Raw genomic sequence first — 21,921 nt, 5'->3', positions numbered from 1 at the left:
CTTGTATATTTATGAGCGTGTGGAGAAGTGAGGGCCCTCCCCACAGCCTTCCTCTCGGGAGCCCGTGAGCTGTTCTCAGTCACGAGACCAAGGAGTCCGGAGTCCAGGCTAGCGGGAGACGGTCTGAGGGAGGAGAGAAAGTTTGGGAGTGCTTGAAAACGAGGCGGCCAAAGGCTTTTCTGTCTAATTGGCACCTGTCATGCTTTTTAAGCAAACTTGACCCAAGAGGCCTAAGTACGGAAGGGGGAGGGACGGGCATCCTGACCGTGGGTCGGGGCTGCAGACCCAGGGCCCAGGGGGCAGGGCTGGCTTCTTTCCATGTCTGGGCCTGGCGCCAGCGTGCTCTCAGCTCTTCCCCGCGTGTGGCTGCAGGACGGCAGCTGGAAGGTTCCAGGGCTGGATCGTTCTGGACCCGCACCCCGCGGGAAACGGCACAGTCACTCTTCCTGCAGATTCAGAAGGCCAGCACTGCTCATTTGGCCCCTCCAGGCTTTCCCAGGGCTGGTGCCCTTTCCCTGAGGGCGCTCGGCAGAGGTTCTTTGGGATGAGAAGCGGCTTCGCTGAGGGAGGGGCTGAATGCAGGCGTTGGGGCCAAGGCCTCAGGGAGACCAGCCCCCTGGCAGGGACCTGCATCCTGCGGACGCATAACGTTTCCTTCTCATGTGTGGTTCTCCCCTTTATGTGGTTGCCCCACCGATACCTTTAGAGTTTCAAAGTCACAGTGCAGAAAGGGACTTTAGACATCACATTAGTTTGGTTCTCATATTTTTACAGAACGTCTATATTTTGCTGATGTGGAAAACAAAACCCAAAATTTACGTGTGCTCAGAGCCACGCTGTCACTTAAAGGCAAGGCTCCAGCCCAGCCTCCAGGCTCCCCGATGGGGCAATGTCCACCGCTGACCTTACGTGTACTGAGAACCCACCCCAGCCCTGCTCCTTAATACGTCTTCCTATCTGCTCTCTCATTTTCTAGTGCACTTCAGTCATGTAAGTGCTGTTGGCATCCCCATTTCATAGATGAGGAAACTGAGGCTCAGAGCACGTTTATAACTCCTCCAAGTTTGCACAACCGTGAGTGACACGGCTGAGCAGCTAACCTTTGTCATCGCCCCAGTGTTTCTCACACCCGGGGCATTGACTCCGTGGTCACGATCTGGAACGTATCATCCACCACCTGCTCACTGGCATCTCCAAGTCAGCCTAAGCCTAACACTGTCACCCTGGGCTGCTCTGTCCTACACGGTAGGTTCCGTGAAACCCAGGTTCCAGGCACTACGTTTATCCTTTGACAAGGTATTGAGTTAGGATAATGGAAAGGATGTTTGCTCAGCACCTCACTTGCCACCAGTGACGCGTGCACTGGAAGCCCTGACCTACGCTGGCTGGGACAGCAGATTCGTTTCGTGGTTGATGAGGGGCTGAGGAGTCCATAGCCTGTGGGTGGAAACTCTTGAAAGAGCCTTAGTAACCTTCAGGAGTGAAATTGCCAGCAGCAAGCCCACGTGGACCGAGGCGCACCCTTTGTCGGGGGTGTGTGTGTGGATGTGTAGACGTGCGACGACGTGGACAGGTGTACGTGGGAGAATGGGCCACACCTCCCAGTCCCCTGACAGCAACCTAGTAAGTCAGAGTCCCTGCTGCTGGGGCCTGAGCCTCAGCACCTCTTCAGAGGCCCAGGCAGCTCTGCGTGGGGCCAGGCTTGCCAGCCAGGCACCTTGGACAGAAGCTCTCAGCCGGCGCTGTGCCCGCCTGGGACCGCCGCTTAGTCTCTGTACGGTTTGGTCAAAATGCAGATTCAAAGGCCCACCGACTGATGCAGTGAATCTGGGGTGGACGCGGGAATCTGCACTTTTAGCGAGCACACTGGAGGATTCTGGTGCAAGTAAGTGGTCTGTGGACCACAGCTCGCAAAGCCCTGCCCCAGCACCGAGCTCGGAGGACGGCCTTGAGTTGCCATCTGGCAAGTCCTGAACAGCCTGCAAACTAATTAGCATCAGTATTTTTAGCTCAGGGAGCAGCTATACAGAACTCAGCAACCCGGCCCAAATATGGAAGGAGTCTTCCTTAGCTGCTCATTAGAGGCCCTTAAACATATGGCAGACGTATCGTCAGCATCAACGGATCACTTTTTGATGTCAGTTTCATCATACTCGTGTGGGGTCTGAACACTGTGCACCTTTCCTCCTAACCCTGATTTAAAACTCGTACCAAAGGCAAAATATCCTGTGATTCCTCAGATGTTTTTGGAATTGTCAAACCAGGAGATACGTCTAGAGCCCTCTTGTGTGGAGTGCAAAATTTCACTACACACAGAACTGCCGTTTAGGAGGGGCGGTGCAGAATGAGCGTCACGACCCAGGTGGGCTGCAGTTTTTCCCTCCAAACTACCAGGACGCGTTCACTCCGGATGAGTTTTTCTTCTTGTGACGCTGCCCACAGGATCTGCTACGAGCCATTGTCCTTGGCCTTCAGCGTCAGAGAGAGCACTGCCCTCCCTCTCAGTCCCCTGCCCTCGGGGCACAGCTTTGTCCTCGCGAGCAGACAGTACTTTCCCGTATCATTTTGGTGGATTTCTCTTCATCCACGGTGACAGACAACTCACGTTGAATCAAAGACATGCCGTTTAAGATCACCTGTACTTTTCTTTGGGACGCCTACCTACACTTTGAAGTCTTTTAAGACTGAGAAATATAGGGACATTCAGAGGTGACAATAATATCTACCCTTAGAACCGAAAATTGAAACCCCACCCCTCCTATTACCCACATGTTTTCAAGAGAAATTTTTTTCCCAAAGGTAGTCAACTCTGGACCTTTTTTTTTTTTTTTTTTTGCTGTTTCCATCTACTTTCCCTCCTAATCTGGGGTGCTGTATATTTGATCTTTTTAGCTTCTCCTAGCAAGCATGGTCTGGGGAGCTGCTGAGAATGTGCTACAATGTGTTTATGGTGTGTATTGACCCTCCAAGGTGGTTAAAACTTGGTGTAACCCTGCGTGTACATAGCCAGGTGATTATAGGGGCTTTTCAACATTGTTTCAATATGCACTTTCTAAACCTTTATTTTTCCTCTTCTGACTCAATGACAAATGGTCCTTCCAGCCTCTTGTCCCCAAGTTTTCTTCTCCTGCCCTGTGTTCACTGTTCATCTCTCAGCACCTTCGGGCTCAGCCCCAGTGCTCTCTCCCCTCCCCTCAAGCTGGACGCGTAACACCTGCCCCTAGACGGTGGCCTCGGCTCTGGCACGCGCGTCCACCTCGAGGCGTGGAAAAGGCGCGCGCCCTGCGGGGAAGGAGCGGACCTGCGCACCTTCAGGTGCCCCGTGAGCCCTTCCTGGAGCCCGGCTCAGCACAGCCCCCTCCCTGTGCTCATTTTGTCTGTTTTTAGACCCATTTGCCAGTTCCTTGTTGAATTTCTTTTAATAACTGCCTGCTTCTAGTTAAACTGAGAAAATAATTTCTTATTCTGCCAGCAGTAAGGCCACTCACACAGCAGCAGTGATGAGGAAAACAGTATATCCTGGTTTGTCTGGAACAGGTGGTGTCCAGACGAACAATTTATGCCTGTCTTTCCAGCACAATTAGTGGTCACTCCACTTTCTCTGTGTCTGTTTGGGTGGCCAATTATATCGTTAACAATGGCATTATATTTGGTTACTCCAGCTCAAGAAGACATCAGAGAGGCTGGTTATGGTGATAAGCATGCATGACAGATTTCACTTTTCTGGAAACATAGTGGGGACCCTGGTGGCACCTGATGACCCCCGTTTACCTGTATGGCATCTGGGTGAATGAGACCCACTAAGTTCTCTGCAGTTACTCCGGGTGTGGGATACAGGTGCCAGCCTGTTGCTCTCCCAGGTCGATTCTTCCAGAAGGAGGGAGCCCGCGGGGATGGAAAGCAAGCTGGAATCGAGAGGCTAGGAGAACTGGCGGAGTTCACGTGAAGGTGGAAGGAAGTGATGTATGAGGGTGTGCAGGACAGACGGCAACGTATTAGGAGGTTCCTGAGAGACAGGGGTCTGTGCTGGATTCAGGGAGGAGAGGGGATGGGAAGAAGAGAGAACGGTGACCGAGTGACCAGTGGTGAGTGATCCACCCCGGGACCAAGCCTCACGCCTCCACGTGACCGAGGAGAGTTCCTGCTGCACAGAAACGGGCAAGTGGGGAGAAGGCAGAGGGCAGACAGGTGCTGACCTTAGATGCAGATAAATGGGGCACGTATCCACGTGGGGATGTTGAGCAGGCGATGAAAAATGAAGACTTGGAAATGGAATCTGAAGGTTGGTGGAGTGGAACCAGCCCAGAAACCAACCGGCCAGCTGTTTCACATCATAAAGACACACACAGAAATACGGAGACTGGTTTTAACCCTTACTTTTTATTGAAGTGTAGTCGATTTACAACGTCAGTTTTAGGGGCACAGCGGAGTGACTCAGTCATGCGTACACATGCATGCATTGTTTTCAGATTCTTTTCTGTTGCAGCTCATTACAAGACATTGAACATAGTTCCCTGTGCTGTATGGTAGGTCTTACCCACGTACAGAGATTCAAAGAATAAAACAGAAGCAGGAGGAGGAGGAAGAAGAAAGAGGAGGAGGGAGGACGGGCTGGCTTCTCATCACTGGCCTTGGTGGAGACCCGGCTGAGAGCCCCGGGGCCCCTGGAGGCATGTAGGAGTTTCCAGCTTGTGACAGAGGATCTTGCAGGTGTTCGTCTTTATGTGATGGTAATTGTCATCCCCTCCATGCCCGTCTACCGGAGAAGAGGGCCAGAGGTTCACACACGTCCTCCTCACCTGTCCTTGGAAGCGAGTCCAGTGCACTTGACCGTCAGTGTCCTGGGAGACCACGGGTCAGGATGAAATGTACTCGGAGAGGCTGCAGAGAGGCCGGGAGCTGCCCCGCCTGCCGCTGGTGCAGACGGCTCAGCCCTGGGCTTGCTGAAGGGTGAGCGCACCACCTCCCTGCTGGGCCCCTCCGTCTGGCCTGGGTCCTCCTGCCCCTCCTGTCTCACTCTGCACCCCCAGGACCGCGTGGACCCTGGGCCGTTCTCTGAGGCCGACAGCCGGTCTCATGCAGTGTGCGAGCTAGCTGTGGCTCCAGTGTTACTCTCCTCAGAGGCACTTTCTTCTTAGCATTGTTCTCTTGAAACGGATCTGTCCTTTCTGGCTGGGAAGGAAAGGGGGGTTTAGGGTGGGAGAAGCTTTCTCGCCAGCGAGTTAGAGTGGAAGCAACTTCAAGCCACACATTCAAAGACATTCTCTTCTCTTCCTTCGGTGCTATGTGACCTTGGAGCGATGGGTTTGCATCTCTGAGCCTCAGTTTCTTAATGTAAAAGACAAAGGGAGAAGAAAGCACACTCCAGCCGCAGGAGCAGGTGTTATGAGGGTCAAGTTAAAGGATGGAGAAAAATGGGGTGTGAAGTCTAAAGATGTAAGGAAGGCTTATTTATTTTTGTCTGCATCTCCACAAGGCTGGTCCTATGGGCAGTACATGCAGTGAGAAGAGACAGTAAACAGAGCAAGAAAAGAGAAGTGTTCTCCAGCAAAATCAGGAAAGCTTCAGCAGAAAGGCTGGCAGGACAACAGAACAGCGGAGGCAGTGAAGGAGGGCTTGGCTGCCAGGGCAAGTGGAAACTGGGCATCACTTCCTAGTGCCTGGACCCGCGGAGGACAGGGAGTGACGGAGCCCGGAGGACATCAGGGCACGCTGGTGTGTGTCCTCGAAAATCAGTTAGGAAGGAAGTCCGCATGGATCGCTTCCTTCGAATTTATTCCCAGCAGCGCTATGACTGATTTCATTTGTTTCCGGGAGATGAGCCTATGACACATGGGCGTGCTGCTTGAATTGAAATGTCCAAGTGGAGACTGCAGGAAATGATTTAAAAAAAAAAAAAAACCTTACTCGGCTGTGTCTGGATGTCAGACATGCTCCTGAAATGGATATTTGGAAACATGATCCAAATCACAGCTGGAGAGTTTTACTGTTCGCCTCTGGAATACAGTATTGACTCAGATGCCTCCTCGTTTTTAATCATATCGTTTTTATACCATGTTCTCACAGTCACTGATTGTCTGGGGGCTTTATGTGTGAAGGACACAGAGGAGGAAAGAAACTTGCTCTATTAGTAAGTTAGATGAATGGGTCACAAAAGGCTGGATTAGGGTGTATCAGGGGTGAGCCCGGGATGGAGAGCAGAAGTAGACATTTGAAGAGAATATTGGTTCAGAGGAAGTCACCGTCCCTACTCTCGCAAATTTAGGAAGTTTGGTGGAAGACCGGTTCTTCCGGGAGGAAACGAGGTGAAATACAGGTACTAAATCTTAAGGGTTTTAGTTACTTTTTGAAACTGACAGCTGTGTGTCTGCTGTGTTTCACTCACGCTGGGTTCTTACGCTGAGCTGTGCACTCCGTATGGCAGGGAAGGGAAGGTGTGTGCAGCCGGGGAAAGCACAGGACCCTGTGTTTATATGGAGTCGTTCCCTGACATCTGTCCTACATCACTGCGGCAGAACGTCTCTTTTTTTTAACTAAATATTTCCATTTGTTTCTAGTTATTTGGGGGCCTCTAGAAAATTTTTCTTTATAAATCATTACAGCAAGAAGTTTAACTTCATGCAGTGACATAAAATAAATCGGCAGAGTGTGAGGAGATGTGTACCACATGCAGTCATTAGAACAGAGGGGTCATTTCATCCTTTTCTATGGCTGAAAAGTATTCCATTGTGTATATTTGTATGTGTGTGTATATATATATGTCTCACATCTACTTTATCTAATGTCTATTGATGGACCTCGAGATGATCATACTAAGTGAAGTAAGTTAGACAGAGAAAGACAAATATCCCATGATATCACTTAATATATGGAATCTAAAAAAAATGAGAACTTATTTACAAAACAAAAACTCACAGACATAAAAAACAAACTTGTGGTTACCAAAGGGGAGAGGAGGGAGGGGTAAATTAGGAGTTCGGGATCAGCAGATACACACTACTGTATATGAAAGAGATAAACAACGATGACCTACTGTAGAGCACAGGGAACTACATTCAATGTCTTGTCATAACCTATGATGAAAAATAATATGAAAATGAATATATATGTATGACTGAATCACTGTGTCATACACCAGAAACTAACACAACATTGTAAGTCAAGTAAATTTCAATTAAAAAAAACACACACAAGGTGATCATGACCTTCTGTTTGACAGAGGGATGGAAGGAGCAGCTTCTCTGGAAGGACTGATGCCTTCAGGAGACTTTCCATCACCCTCAACTCCAACATCAGGACTTGAAACTCACAGAGACCAGGCAGGAGGTCGGATACGCTGGCACGATGCTGGGTCACAGGGTGTCCAATGAAAGACGTGAACTAAACAGGAGATTAAAAACCAAATAGAGGGGAGGAGAGTATAGCTCAGTGGTAGAGTTACCTTAAAAAAAAGAAAACAAATAGACTGACTTTGCCATAAGATGGGATTTCTGCAGAACCCTGGAAGGGACGGAAACAACCGTCACAGTCAGCAGCTTGTCAGGTGTGACATGCTAAGGCTTGAACTCATAGATCCAGGCTCCGGCGGGTACTGCCCACAGCGCGGGGGAGGGCGGGGCGGCGGCCGCGCGGGGGCGGGCACGGCCGTGGACCGTGATAATGGATGGAATCAATTACGGAAACGGGGATGCAGGGTTTTCAGAAGGATGTGTCAGGGTTCACCGTGTCAGCGCGGCGATTCCAGAGCTGTTTTCGGAGCAACGGAGGGGGTGCTTCCTCGCCTCCCTTCTCCCCACAGCGACTGAGAGAGGGGGCACCGGGGCTTCAGGCTTGATTGTTCGACCTTCACCGCCTGCCTGAAAGGCTGTCAGGGAAGCAGGGGACTCGGGGAGGTGATGGGTACGTCTGCCACCTTGTTGGGGGCAATGCCGCCGCGGGTGTCTGCGTACGTCCAAACTCGTCAGATTGTACACACAAAATATGTGCCGTTCTTTGAATATCAGTTATTCCTGCATAAAGCTTTTTTTGGAAAGATTCTTGGGGAACAAAAGGCGCATTTCAGCGCATTACTCCCGTGAGGTGTCCGTCGTGGCCCACGGCGCGCGTGCTTGGGTTGGGAGGCAGACTGTTTGCTGCCTCCTGGGGGGCGGGCTGTTGTGTTGATCCGCCCTAGAACTGAGTGTGGCCGCGCCAGCTGGAACCTACCAGAGTTTTCTTCTCTTTTGGTAATAAACCCTTCAAAATTGTGAGGAGATGGACCCTAAGGGTAAACGCTTAATTTTCTCCAGTTTGAAAGCCAAGAAATCTCACATTTTCCAGCTTCTTTTTAGAGTTTTTATTTTTTCCCTTCAGGTTTTTTTTCTTCTGTCACTTACGCAGACGATTTTTCTTCTTTTTTTTTTTTTTTTGCCACCCAGTTTCCAGATGCATTTCCCCCCTGCCCAAACTGTCTTTTTCCTGCTACTCTTTCCCTGTAACTCTTCACATCACATAACTGTATCTTATTTCTTTAACCACGTGTTCCATCCATGGTGCCCTGATGCAGCTCTGGAGAATCTTACTGTGAGCTCACCTTTAGCCTCTTCTATGTTTAATTTCCTCTGTAAATAGAACACAGGATCAAACAAGAAAGGGGTAGTGATGTCCAGCGGAGCAATCTGCTTGGCTGTGCACACACCCATTCTTCAGTACCCCTCGCACTGCCCCAGCTCTGCTTGAATTCCACCTGTGCTGGGGAGCTCACCACTCCATTATTGGAACGCTAATGAATGGAGTAAGTGTGCGCCCAGTCCCCAGGGCAGCCGTCTCCGCTGTTTCCTCACCTCTCCCGTCTCATGAACTAGAACATTGCACTTCTCAGTGGGATTCCCGTTTTCTTACAGCTCAAAAGAGTAGAGAAAAAAAGAGTGTGGCGGATTCTGTGCAATGCTCGTAGCTAGATCATTTAATTCTCCTTAAACTTTAGGCAAGAGCATTCTTTATTCCTTTCTCGTGGTTTAAATTTCCTGCGTGCAATACTCACAGCTCTGACCTCTCTGAGGCTCAGAGGCTCAGCCATTTGCCTGACTTCCTTCATCAGGTGATTAGCAGGCTGAGAACTGAACCTGTGTCTCGCTCTAAAGCTGTGTCACAGCGGTCGTGGCTACACAGGGGTGGCTGCGTCCCACTACAAACCTGTTCCAAGCCGTCCCCACCGCCCCGTCCCCAGCCGCGCTGCTCCGGACTGGGGCGTTGGTGAGAAATGAGCTCTCCGGGCAGTGGGAGCGCGGGGGGGAAAGCTGGCAGGCCCGCTGGAGGGTCGTTGCAGTTACTCAGGTCTCCCAAACGAGGGCAGTGTTCCTGGGGTATGAATGTGGTGTAAAGGCGAGGGGCCAGCCACAGTTACAAAGTCTAGTGAGACTTGAAACCAACTGCACATGGACAGTAAGGAAAGTAAGGAAAAGGAGTGGCTGAAGCTAATTCCAGTAAATGGAAGAACAGAACGTAGAAGAGAACTCTTTAGTAGGAAAAGAATTTGTTCGGTTTTCAAAATATTGAATTTGGTGTAAGAGTTTTGGGTAAAAACATCTATGCAGAAAGGCCCAATAGGAGCTTAAAAATGAGTCTGTAACTCAAGAGAAGAGATCCAGCAGAAAAGCATGAATTCAGTAGGAAGCCGCATAAGAAAGCAGAAGTGAGTGAATGGGATCTTCCAGACCAAGGGTGTCAGACCAACAAGGGGGAACCCCCAAGGGCGGCAGGCTGCTGCGTCCCTTCCCAGGGTCTGCAGCAGCAGCCAGGAAGGACACAAGCTGGAAGGAGGAAGGAAGGAAGGAAGAGAAGGAAGGCAGGGACCTGTCATGGAACGAGGAAGGGAAAAGGACCCCTAACTGCTTTATCACCGCAGAGGCTGAGCACACTGGAAGTTACAAAGGCGCCATTGTGTGTGGCGGCGGGACAGCCACTTGGAGGCCTCAGTTGGAGAACCCTCGGGGTGTAACGCAGTGGGTTCAAAGTGACAGGAAGTGAAGCAGTGTAGACTGTCCTATGCAGTGCCATCACGGTTCAAGAGAAGGAGAAATGCAGCAGGAATATGACCAGGGATTTTTTTTTTTTTAATGTAGGAGATTTGAATTACAGTCTACAAATTTTTGAGAAGGAACAATGGAGAGGGAGTGGTGAAAAAATACAAGACAAGGTATTTCATGGCAGAGGAGTTGATAGAATTCAACAGGCAGCAAAAGGAATGGGGTCAAGATCTCAGAGGTTAGTCTCAGAAAAGAACATGGCAGCTTCCGTCTGTGGGAAAGGAAGGATGGAGGGAGGTAGGTCTGAAGTAAGGCAGTTGGCCATGAGGATGAGGAGTGGGTGATGGATTTGGGAAGGGCTTAAGAAGTTAATTTGGTGCAACTGGGGCATAGACTGAATTGAGCCAGACAAGGAAGGAGGCAAAGAATGGAGTCAAGAAGAACCAGGTTTTCAGGTCAGTTTACTGAATGGATGAGGGAGCCACTGGCTGAGATAAGAAGTGTCAAAGGACAGCTAGGTTTTGAAGTTTGCTGAAGAGTTTATTTTGGAGAATATTGAGTTTTTCTGATGCCTGTGAGGCAGAAGATGGAGATGTCTGGGTGGAAATCTGGTACCTCGGTCTAGAGTTGAGGAGACAGAGCTGTGAAGTTACCAATATTTAGGTAATGACTGTTTAAATCTACAAGAGTGGGTGATTTCATAGAAGAAGATCTAAAGTGAGTCTGCATCCGTGTGCGTGGTGGGGCTGCGGCAGGGAAGACCACAGAGAACTCAAAAGTACAGCTTGGGGGGTGAGGGAGGAGAGAGGGCGAGAAAGAAAGCCACAGGGCAGAGGGATGTTTCAGAAGTATAAGAAGTAGACCAAACATGCAGTCACCCCAAGACTTGTTAATTGACTGGTTATTTTTTCCCAATTAGTGAACGCCACCATCAACTCTTTTGCATGGTCTGTTAAAAATAATATACTGAAATTGTTTTCCCATCTTGTGAATGGTGTTTTGGGTAACAAGGTTTCATGCATTCATTTGCCAAGAGACATTCGATGGCGCAGAGAGAAACCAAAGTAACATATTCACGAACTCACGGCGCACTCACCGGAAAGTAACTGGACGCACTCTTACTGACTTCCAGCTCTTTGTGCTTTTTCCCGTGATGGGAAGTCTTTAGAATCTGTTTTAAAGAAGGAAACATAAGTACAATAAAGAAATAGAGACCACAGGAAAAGAAAAAACAAATAAACAAAAAGGTTTTCTCTGGAATAGATTCTTTCAGTGAGATACTGTTTTTTAATGCCTTTGGAGGTAAGGCCTGGTGCAAATGAGAACTCTTGGAGTGTGTGCTCTTTCCGAGTTGTCTGCCTTGTGCCTGTGGTTCTTTTGGCTCCGGGCTGTGGGGCTGCCTCGTGGAAGAGAATGGCATGTGATCGCTTCATCCTGGAGCAGTGAGAGGACCGCGCCGTCTTCCTCCCGCTCCCCCGTCTTCTGAGAGGAGCACCTGAGTCACAACTGCACCTTCACCTCTGAGGCCTTCCATTTGCGTTCGCCGTTCACCCTGGAACGCTGCTTTCTCTGCTGCCCTCGGCAGATCCAGCGTCTCCAGTCTTCTCGGTCTCCCCTTGACCCTCTCCCCTTTTGTTTGAATCTTTCTAATTAGCGATTCAGTTTTCCAGATGCTCTGTTGCAGTTCCCACCCGCACACGCTCTTGCTTTCCTGGTTGCCTGACGGTGCGGACGCAGGGTTGTGCGTGGGTGGCTCTTCCGTCATCTTCTTCTTCCCATCGCTCTTAGAAGGTGATTTTAACTTGGTTCTCCCTTTGCTCATCGGTTCCACTCAGAAGGTGTCCACAGAGCTGCTTCTGAGGGCCATTTACGGGAGTATGTAAAGAGGTGTGCAAAGGTGTGAGTCTCCGTGTCTGTTTGGAATGTCACAGCTTGGGAATGAACCGAAATCACCGCTTCCAGGTGGAGTAAAGAAATAAACCTTCAACCGGGAGAGACAGCACGGGTCCTTACTGTGTATATTTGTTATATCTGTTGGTATCCTGGGCTTTTCAGGGGACCGCAGTCAACCTGGACTTGTAAGACTTGAGCATTAAGAGCCGGCCCCTTTGTTGAGGCAGTTTCCAATGTGTGTTTAGAGAGAAATAGACCTCGGATCAAGTCTTGCTTGGGTTTGACTCACTTTTCCTCTCTTAAAAATGGAGTAGTAATAAATGCCTCACGGAGATTGAATGAAATCATGCCTGGAGTTCCCAAAATGCTGGCCAGTCTCACCCCCCACCCCCCAGTGCTGTGGACTCTTCTCTGTGGTGATTTCAAAGGCTTCCTCCAAGTATTGTGGTTTCTAATGTCTCTCCCTGCCCCCACCTCTTATGCACTGAAACTCAATTTTTTTTAATTGAAGCATACTTGCTGTGCAATATTATATAAGTCACAGATGTACAATATGGCGGTTCACATGTTTAAAGGTTATGCTCCACTTACAGCTGCTACAAAACACTGGCCGTGTGCCCCGTGCTGTACAGCACGTCCGTGTAGCTCATTTTATACCTGAGAGGTTGGACTCCTACTCACCCCCCACTGCGCTGCCCTCCCACCACACTCTCCCACTGGTGACCACTAGTCTGCTCTCTGTATCTGTGAGTCTGCTCCTTTTTTGTTATATTCGTTAGTTTGTTATATTTTTTAGATTCCACATGTAAGTGACATCTTACAGTATTTGTCTTTCTCTGACTTACTTCACATAGCATAATGCCCTCCAAGTCCATCCATGCTGCTCAGGTGGAAAATTTCATTCTTTTTCTGGCTGAATAGTATTCCATTCCACTCCACCACATCTTATTTACCCAGTCATCTCTTGATGGACACTCAGGTTGCTTCCACATCTTGGCTTCTGTAAATAATGCTACTGTGAGCATTGGGGTGCATGTGTCTTGTTGAATTAGTTTTCTCTAGACATGTACTCAGGGGTGGAATTGCTGGGTCATGTGGTTGTTCTGTTTTAGTTTGGGGGGTTTTTCGAGAAACCTCCATACTGTTTTCCATGGTGGCTGCAGCAATTTACATTCCCATCAGCAGTGCAGGGGGGTTCCTTTTTCTCCACATCCTCACCAACATCTGTCATTTGTGTTCTTTTTGGTGATAGCCATTCCGACAGGTGTGAGGTGATGTCTCATGATGTGTCCTGACAGTCTCTTGATAAGGAATTGTCTGTCTGTTAGTTTTAGAAGTTGCTGCAAGTTTATAGGGAGGGAACCCAGCAACTCATAAATCTACCCACATCTGCCTTAATAATTATCTTTTTTCTTTGGATTTAAACTAGATATATTATTTACCTATTGCCTTGTAAGAAGCTCCCCAATGCTTAGTAACTGTCCCCTGGTCACTGCGGGTCAGGCATTCAGGACCGTCCTGTCCACGTGGCCGTGACCTGCGTTCTCTCATGGGGCTGCCGTCCTGTCCATGTGGCTATGACCCACATTCTCTCATGGGGCTGCTGTCAGGTGTCCCCAGGGCTGCTTCATCTGAAGGCTGACTTGGGGTGAAGACTCCACTTCCAGGCTGCCCAGTTCCTTGCTGGCTCTGGGTGATCTAATGGCCCCTTGCCACATGGACCTGTCCTGTCTGTGGGGCTGCTGGAGCGTCCTCACAACATGGCGGCCGTGCTCCCCCAGAGCCAGTGATCCGAAAGGCAGCAAGAAGGTGACCGCAGGGCCTTTTACAGCCTGGCCTCAGAGCCTGACACCGTCACCGCTGCCACATTCTACTTGTGTGAGTCACTGAGTCCGCCGATACTGAAGGATACAGAACAAGGCTCCACCCACCCTCTCTCCTCTCCGCCCGCTTCGTGGTGCCCCCTCCCTCCCCTCCCCTCTCCCTCCCCCCATCCTCCTCTGCCCTTGCTGGACCTGGTTTTCCCATCTTAATGAGCAGCGGTAGTCTTCTGCCTTCCCGGGGCTCCTATGAAAACAGAGTGAGGTAAACCCTACGGAAAGTCCCTTCTGGAGGGGGAGTTGGAGGCGCTCCCACCCAGCACCGTGTGCCGCAGCTGGAGAAGTAAGACGGTTCACCCAGCGTCTGCGCTGGCACCCGGGGCAGTGTCCAGCTCCCAGGGGCACCGTCCGGTCAGAGCACGGGGTCTTCTGCGGGGCTCTCTCTGAGCGGCCACCTGCGTGGGTCGTGGGAGCTGGACACAGGCCCCTCTCCTCCTGGGGAAGCAGCTGCAGGCCTCACGCGGGGACAGCAGCGAGGCTCCGGTGCTCCTGGGTGGTCGCTGTGGCTGCCCTGCCGGGCTCTTCGTCACGGTCTTGTTCCTTAGAGGCTGTTTCTGCAAAACCAAAGCAGTGCTCAGACTAATTTCCCGTCAGACGCCCGTCTAACGCCCCCAGCAGGCCGCCCCGGCCCCGCGTGTCCGGTGCAGGAGTCTCAGGGTCACTGGCAGCAAAAGATCATTGGGCCTGAAGTGCTGTCAACTCATTTCCATGTCTGAGTCCTTTTTCTCCCCAAAACTTTGATCCACTGTGATTTCCTAGAAGGCAATTTGGGGGCCCAGGGAGGTGAGGAGTCAGGGGTGTCGGCAGATCCTACCCGCTTCCTCCTGCAGGCTCACCTCCACCATCGGGCCCACGCGCGTCCCGGGTTGCCCACGCTCTGCGACAGCTCTGCCTTCCTCGGCCTGCATGTCCCTCAGCTGCCACCTTTACAAAGGTGCTTTTCAAGTGCTAGTCACTGGACAGTTGCCCACACAGGGTGCCGACTCGCAGAGGTTCCACAGGTGGAGGAAAAGGAAGTGAGATGTGGGCTCCCCTCGACCTGCAGGGTGACCCAGTCCCTGGGAGGGTCTCTATCCAGAAAGCTTGAGAGGATGGGGGACATGTTACCCTTCTTTTGGCTTATCCTTTGCACTCCAGTCATCGAGTTTATATAGTTGGGGAGTAATCTCCTGGCTCAAGAGTTTAAGGGGGACGTCTGAGATTCGGGGGTTACAGGAGTTTGGAAATACTGTTTTTGTTGTTACTTTAGTTTTGAAAGCTCCCCTTGCAGTGAGTTCTTAGTTTATTGACCACTCCCTGAAGCTAAAACATGCACATCAAATTGTACAGGGGGACGGGGTTTGCCCCAGGAAGCCTATCGTGGCAGTCAGTATCGCACCTCACCGGGGATACACAGTGGACTCTGCCCTGGTTTACAGGGACCCCCATAGCACGTGGGTCTTACCGTCTCGGGGCCAGCCGGCTGTCTCACAGCCCCCGCGACCAGTGTCCTCGCTGGTCTGTGCTGCATGTAGTTGAGCTGGAAATCTGCGGCCCTGATTTAATCACCGACCAGGTCGCCATAGAGATGACATCAAGCCTCTGGCTGCCAGTAAACCACCCACAAATGATGAAAATAAAATAAACGACATATGCAAGTTAACGTCCTAAGTAAATAAAAGACTTTGCCTCCAGGTCTCCTGATTAACTGCTTTTGGTCTGGTGATGTTTATTAAGATTCACAGTGATTTGAAAAAATATCACAATCACAACCTTTGTCTCAATGATTTTTCTTCTTTTTTTTTTTTGTCTGTTTCAGATCTATCAGCACTCCTATACTGGATATTACGTCCTGAGCAAAATTCCTCATGGGTAAGAGTCTTCATTCATGTTCTTTTCATGAGAAATCTACGGAACAGAACGCAGGGTGGAGCACTGAGTGGTTGCTTAATTCTTAAGGCAGGAAACGGGGCGCCTTCACTTTTGACAGCAAAGTGTCCTGATCTTGTGGGACCTCTGTGATGCCTCCCTAGGTGACCATGCCTCGGGTCGAGGGGGCCCCTTGAGTCCAGTTACGTGCCCATCTGTGACGCCTCCTTCCTGAACAGCTCCACCACCCCCTGCTCTGGTTTCCGGGCTTACGCTCCAGGTCCTGCACAGCAAGATGTGTCCCGTGCTTCGTAATCAGCTGTGCCCCATCCAGGGGCCAGTGCATCAGCCCCAGGACACCCCTAAGCTCATCTAGTCCCTCAAAACTGCATGATTTGGGACCCAGAAGTATGAGTGGGAAGGAAAGACATGAGCGCGAGCGTGATTTTGTGGCGTTTTCAGTTCCACGTGGCCCGAGTCCCACACAACACGGGGTGTGTTATTGGGAGTGCATCTTTGGCGTGCAGAGGTGTTCAGATTCGGTTCGAGTTTGGTGGAGCCATGTGTTGAGTCACCACACGGAATACATTTGTGGAGCAAGGAGTGCGAGGCAGGGATGGCGTTTTGTTGCTTTCGTTTCTGTTCTTTCTTTCTCTCCCCTCATCCTTCTTCCTCTGTCTTCCTCCTCTCCCACTCCCCCCAGCTCTTCTTGTCCCACCTCCTCCTTCTCCTTCATACCCTCTCTGGTTTCTCTCACTTTTTTTTTTTTTTAAAGATGAGCTGTTCGGGAAACGTACGAAGAAATTGGGTTGTGCTGCTGGCGATGTGTGGATTTCTGTGAATATTTAGGGCGAAGCATCCTCATGTTCCCAGGCAAATTTAAACAAGCGGCAGGAGCTGCTACAAAACATGGTTCTGCAGGAGCGTGTTCGTCACAGCGCGGCGTGTACGGCTGCTGCTGTCTGTTTGCTGCTCTGTGTATGTAGAATATGGGCGCATCCTTGGAAGACAAACATGGAGAAAATAACTTCATTTGGACTTAAGATAAATCAAAGATGCATGGAAATATGCAGCAAAATGTGATTAATCGTTTCTGTTAGACTATTAGAAAAATCAAGCCCCGAGAAACTGAAGATGACCCACTGTAGTAAAAACGAAGTATCCATAGGCATTGTTCATTTCAAGCATATTTCAGATAGAAACTCCCCTGTTTTTCACCAGGGAGAAATGACTATTATTTTTCAAGCAGATAATGCATCGTCCAAGGTCTCGGCAGGCAGGAGTATAATTATGCCTTGAGATTTGTCTACCCCTTCTGGGAACAATGGAATTTTTTGTAGATGATGGATATTTCATTACATCTTATAGAAATTTGTAAAGCATTTTGTGCTTGACACATGGTGTTAATATTTTACTGCATCAGTTAGAATTCGGGAAAAATGGGTTCTGAAAACCTGGCACGAGAGTTTGCCAGACCAGCTTCGAATCTAAGGATGAGGTGGTCTGTGCCGTGGGCTTGGTTTCAGGGCTCATGATGAGGCTGTTCCCCCCACCCCACCCCCCTGCAGTGGATGCTGACATCGAGTGAGCTGCTTTCAGTATTTTTAAAGTAACCATAGTAATAATCATTGCCATTATCTATTGAGTTTCATGCGCATTTACCCCGGCACAACAGCCCTGCAAGTAAAGCGTCCTTCTCCCCCATTCACGGTGAGAACTCCAAGAGGTAGAGGAACTCTCCATCTTCTCACAGCTGGTGTCCAGAAGAGCTGGAATCCAGCTTGGCCTGGTTCCGTCTCAACCCCATGCTCTCAAAACAGCTCCCTTGGGTTACATTGTAACCGTAAATACCAGATTTTTAGTGGGGCTAATGTCTTTCTGTTCTAAGGACTCATACGAATGAAAGATGTAGCAGAGTACTCATCACACTTACGGGACACAACCTCTGGTGGATGAGGATGTCTGTGGCCCATCTCATCACCCTGGAAACTGACAGCAGCTCCAAAAATGGCATTGCTCAACCACCCAAACTCTTCCTCTTTGTCATAAGACCGTTTATGGAAAATAAATGAAGTAGTTAGTTTCAAATATTGTCAAAATCTTATATGTATTAAGGAGAGGGCAGATTTCCATACTGGATGGGCCTTTAGGCCTCCAGCCTTTGCAACTTCAACCGCCTGAATTAGGGGCTGGTGGAGCCCTCCGTCAGTTGTGTACGTGTTCCACCAGGTGGCAGGAGGACACAGCCCCGGAGGTGGGTTTGGGGCAGAGAGGGAAGCACAGCTGTCTTTTTAAAACAAAAGTATCTCTATTAAAATATTTAAATTTATGTGACTCAAAGGACCAAAAACCTGAAAGCCTGTCTTGATAATTCTGGAGACATCGAGATCTGTACCTTTTCCTCAAATGCTCACCTCGCCTTTCCTCCCTCACTCCCCACTATTCTTCACTGCAAGCCAGAGACCATTTGGTCTCTGCAGGATGGGATTTTTGTCCTTTATAACATGGGTTTTTTTTTTTTTTTTCCCCATTAGCTTCAGTCTTTCCAACAAGTCACAGAGAAGGATTGGATTCATTTTTCAGTGCCTGATAAATTCTGGTTTCCTTCCTTTTTGCCAAGGGAGGAAGAATCTTGTGGGGGGGGGGCTCCTTTCCGTCTCTTTCACGAGCCAGAAAGTGACCTCCCGGTCCCGTGCTCAGCCTCCTCCTCCTCCAGCTGTGACCTCCCAGCTGGAGCCTGGAAGGACCCCGTGTGCATGTATCCCAGGCCAACTGAGTTTTCATCTGTTTAAAGATGGAGACGCTCAGGGCAGACCTGCTTGATGGTCGCATACTAAATTTTCAAAAATTGTATTCTTAAAGGACATGTGTCTTTTACACAGATTTGTTTACTAAGCCAAAATTGAAGCTAGTTATTTTTAACATAAAGTGTTCCACTGAATATATCGAATTTCAACAAAATAAGGCGATCTTTCATAATCGCGATCAGAGCCAGCTGAACGTTCCCTGGCGGGGGTCCGCGCTGCGTGTCCGTGGCGTTTCTGGTCGACCTGGCTGGGTCTTGACACCTTCCTGACATGACTCCTTCTTCTTGGGTTAGTTTTCCTTTTGGCTTGAGTGCTTTTTAAAATATACTTATTTCTGTATAATTATGATTTCTCGCATGTATTAGGGTCATTCTGAAAATCTTATGGACCAGAGAAAAATCAGTCCTTCCGTAACGGAAATCAATTTTTTAAAAATTGGGCAGAGTCCTCGGGTAGGTAGCACTGGCATTTTGGGCTTTGGCAGACTGGAGCAACATAGGGCAGAAACGGGGACGTCGTTGACGGTATTTTTGTTTATGTGTCAGGCCCCCTTCTGTGGGTATTGTCGCCCGAGCCTTGCTTGTTCACCTGTGCCCAGCAGGCAGACTTGTACAAAAGCTGCTTTCCTCTGGAATTCTGGTTGGCTTGTGAAGTCACATTCTATGTCTGTGAAAATAATCAACTGAGACGTGGTTTCCTTCCCCCCAGGATTCCTCTCTAACTTTACAGACTGAGACACAGAAGAACGTTCCTTTTATCTAGAAAATAGGTGTGTAGGTTGAGCACATATCACAGTGCCCCACACCGGCCTAACATCGTGACGCAGGAGTTAAGAACTGAAGCCCCGCAGGCACATAGACCTGAATGTGGATCCCAGCCTGCAGCTGACTCTTGGCCGTGTGATCGCGAGAGTTATTGTGCTTCCACAGATCTTAGTCTCCATATTTTAAGAAAGATGCTAATAAGAGCTCGAACCTTGCAGGCACATTATAAGAATTAAAGGGACTGATATTTGCAAAATGCACAGCAGAGCATTTTGCTTCTAGTGACTGCCTGGGAATGCGATTTCTTAACACTGTACTACGTCCCCAATATGTATTTGTAGTCTCATAATTGAATGCTACCAGACTTTACTTTCTAGCTAGCTCAGATCCTTTCTGTTACAAGGAGAGGAATGACATACCCCGACAGTAATAGAACTCCCTTTAATAATTTTTCAAAGCTAGGACTTGTTCCGTGACACTCAGGTAATTACAGTGCCCATGTGATTTTAATTTCTCTCTTTAAAAAGATGTCTGTGGCCTCGACTATCTACAATTCTCAACGCCCAGTGAGTTCTGCTTTAATCTCATCTCTATTTGACTTACTACAGTTCATTTTTAAGACATTCTTTTTTTCCCTCCAGTGGAAGCAGAAAAGACAATATATGTCAACAAATGTTTATTGAATTGAGCAACAAAAAGCACGGTTGTGAGCCTTACAAAGTTCAAAATCTTGTTGAAAAGGAAAGACACAGACTTTTATAACAATATTAAGTGCCTCAAATGGGTATTTTAAAGACTGAACACAGAAGAAGAGAAGGCTGTAGGCATCGGGGATCTCGTAAAGGATCTCACAGGGGAAGTCTGGCTTGAGCTGAGCCTTACAGTTGAGTAAGTTTTGATTTGTTCCATTTAATAGGTGGAGACAGAGAGGAGATATTCCATGTCAGATAAATCATTAAACAGGCTTGACCTTTGCAATGAGCCAGGCATCTTCCTGGAATTAGTGGGGTGCCAGGCCAGGCCAGAGGAGGGCTGTTCTCATGGGACTCTGCATGGGGAGAGATAGGCTTGGGTGGGTTTAGGAGGAGCCTGGAGTGAGGAAGACCTAAACTAAACCCCACCCCAGCGAGATGGGTCTTCACAATAAGAACACATTGAACACCGAGCAGAGGGAGACATGGAGAAGAAGGCAGACTTAGATTAGTTTTATGCGTGTTTGTAGAGGGAAGGAAAGGGATGGTTAGGAGCCTGGATTCAATTAGGAGGTCTAGCGGGGGAGCACTGAGGCGTGGATGGGGGAGCGTTCAGTGTGGAGACCACACTGATGTGATTAGGGTGTCTGGTGCTCTCTTGGAAAATGAAGACAGATTTCAAGGGTTTATATGCCATGTCCCTCTAATTAAATCTGTGGCTGTTGCAAGTTGAGCCTGGTGTGTGAGAAGATTCAAGGCAGCCAGTTCATGAGGGCAGCGGTGAGAATTCCCGGCACAGTGGCAGTGCCTCCACATTTCCTTCCCAGCCGTTTCTTTCCACCTGAACCCCCGGGACCCTGCTGCTGGACCTTTCGCTCAGACCTACTTTGCTCTGCAGATCTGCCGAAAGTTGCAGGAACAGAGCTATTTGCATACATCAAGGAAGTGCCAACTTGAAGCCAAAATATAGGAGAAAGAGAGTTCTTAGAATGGCACCTTCCATGTCTCTGCCGTGGCATCAGGCAGGGAGAAGCCTACATTACTGGCTTTCACAACATTTCAGGACTATGGACAGCTCTGAGATCTCCTGTAGGACTCGGTCTCAGCTGCTTCCCCCTCCCGCTCCCTTCCACTCCAGCCTCTTTCCTTCCCTCCCTCCCTCCCCTGAAGTCCAGACTCTTAGCAAGCATTACCAAAAGAACATGAACTTTAAAGTCAAATCGATCTGGGACTGCATCCCCAGTCAGCCTCTCTACTGTGTAATCATGGAAAAGTTAACTTTGCTTCCCTGGGCACAATTACTCCCTATATATATTGGAAATAAAATGCCTGACTCATAGGGTTCATGTAACGGTTTTATGAAATACTGCAGAATAAGGAGATGGTGCATTTAAGTGCCTACTTTGGTGTGCAGAATGCACTACAGGCTCTCTTCATGGTGGAACCAAGAGCTTTCATTATGCAGCCAAATCTAATTCATCACCCTCCCCACAATTTCCCTACATTTGGACAGAAAATAAATTTCATACTCAATGCTAGCTCTGATCAATTCTAACAGCTTCCTGCAGCTCTGGGTTTAAAGGCAGTCTAGAGCTATGCCTGGGCTCTGTGGGGAAGAATGCCGTGATCGATGGGTCTTGCCTGCAGTTAGAGGGAGAAAGACACATGTAATGCCCCCTACGTGCCAGACCTGCTTCCATGAAAGACCACATCGGTGATGAGTGCAATCACCGCTCCCAACAGAAGGTGCGTCCCTCCTCTGCTCACCCCATCCTCTGCCCCACCCCACACACAGACGCCAGGGACTTCCTGCTGTGGTGCATCTTGTGTCCACATCCTTCTGATGCTTCAAGTCCCAACGTCAAAATCCCCTCCAGCTCTGAGCTCCTCGAGTGAGCTTGCTTCTCATTTTACACTGTGATGTATCCTTGCATTAAATTGCTACCTTGTTGTGTAGATAGATGATTTTTTCTGAACAGCAGATTTAGATCCTATTGTAAGATGAATTTACTGCCTGACACTGTTCTCTC

General features: G+C 49.1%; 1 protein-coding gene across 5 annotated transcripts in view; it reads left to right on the top strand.

Annotated features, from left to right (window-relative positions):
- DPP6 (dipeptidyl peptidase like 6) overlaps window positions 1-21,921 on the top strand; it is an 846,041-nt gene that overhangs the window by 663,171 nt on the left and 160,949 nt on the right. For all 5 annotated transcript variants that reach the window (XM_032483043.1, XM_032483045.1, XM_032483041.1 and 2 more), the window contains exon 6: window positions 15,579-15,631. In XM_032483043.1, coding sequence (XP_032338934.1) covers window positions 15,579-15,631 — 53 coding nt within the window. The remainder of the gene's footprint in view (window positions 1-15,578; window positions 15,632-21,921) is intronic.

This window comes from Camelus ferus, chromosome 7, assembly GCF_009834535.1.
Source record: "Camelus ferus isolate YT-003-E chromosome 7, BCGSAC_Cfer_1.0, whole genome shotgun sequence".
Classification (NCBI taxonomy): Eukaryota; Metazoa; Chordata; class Mammalia; order Artiodactyla; family Camelidae; genus Camelus; species Camelus ferus.
This window is presented reverse-complemented; position numbering and strand designations above follow the sequence as displayed.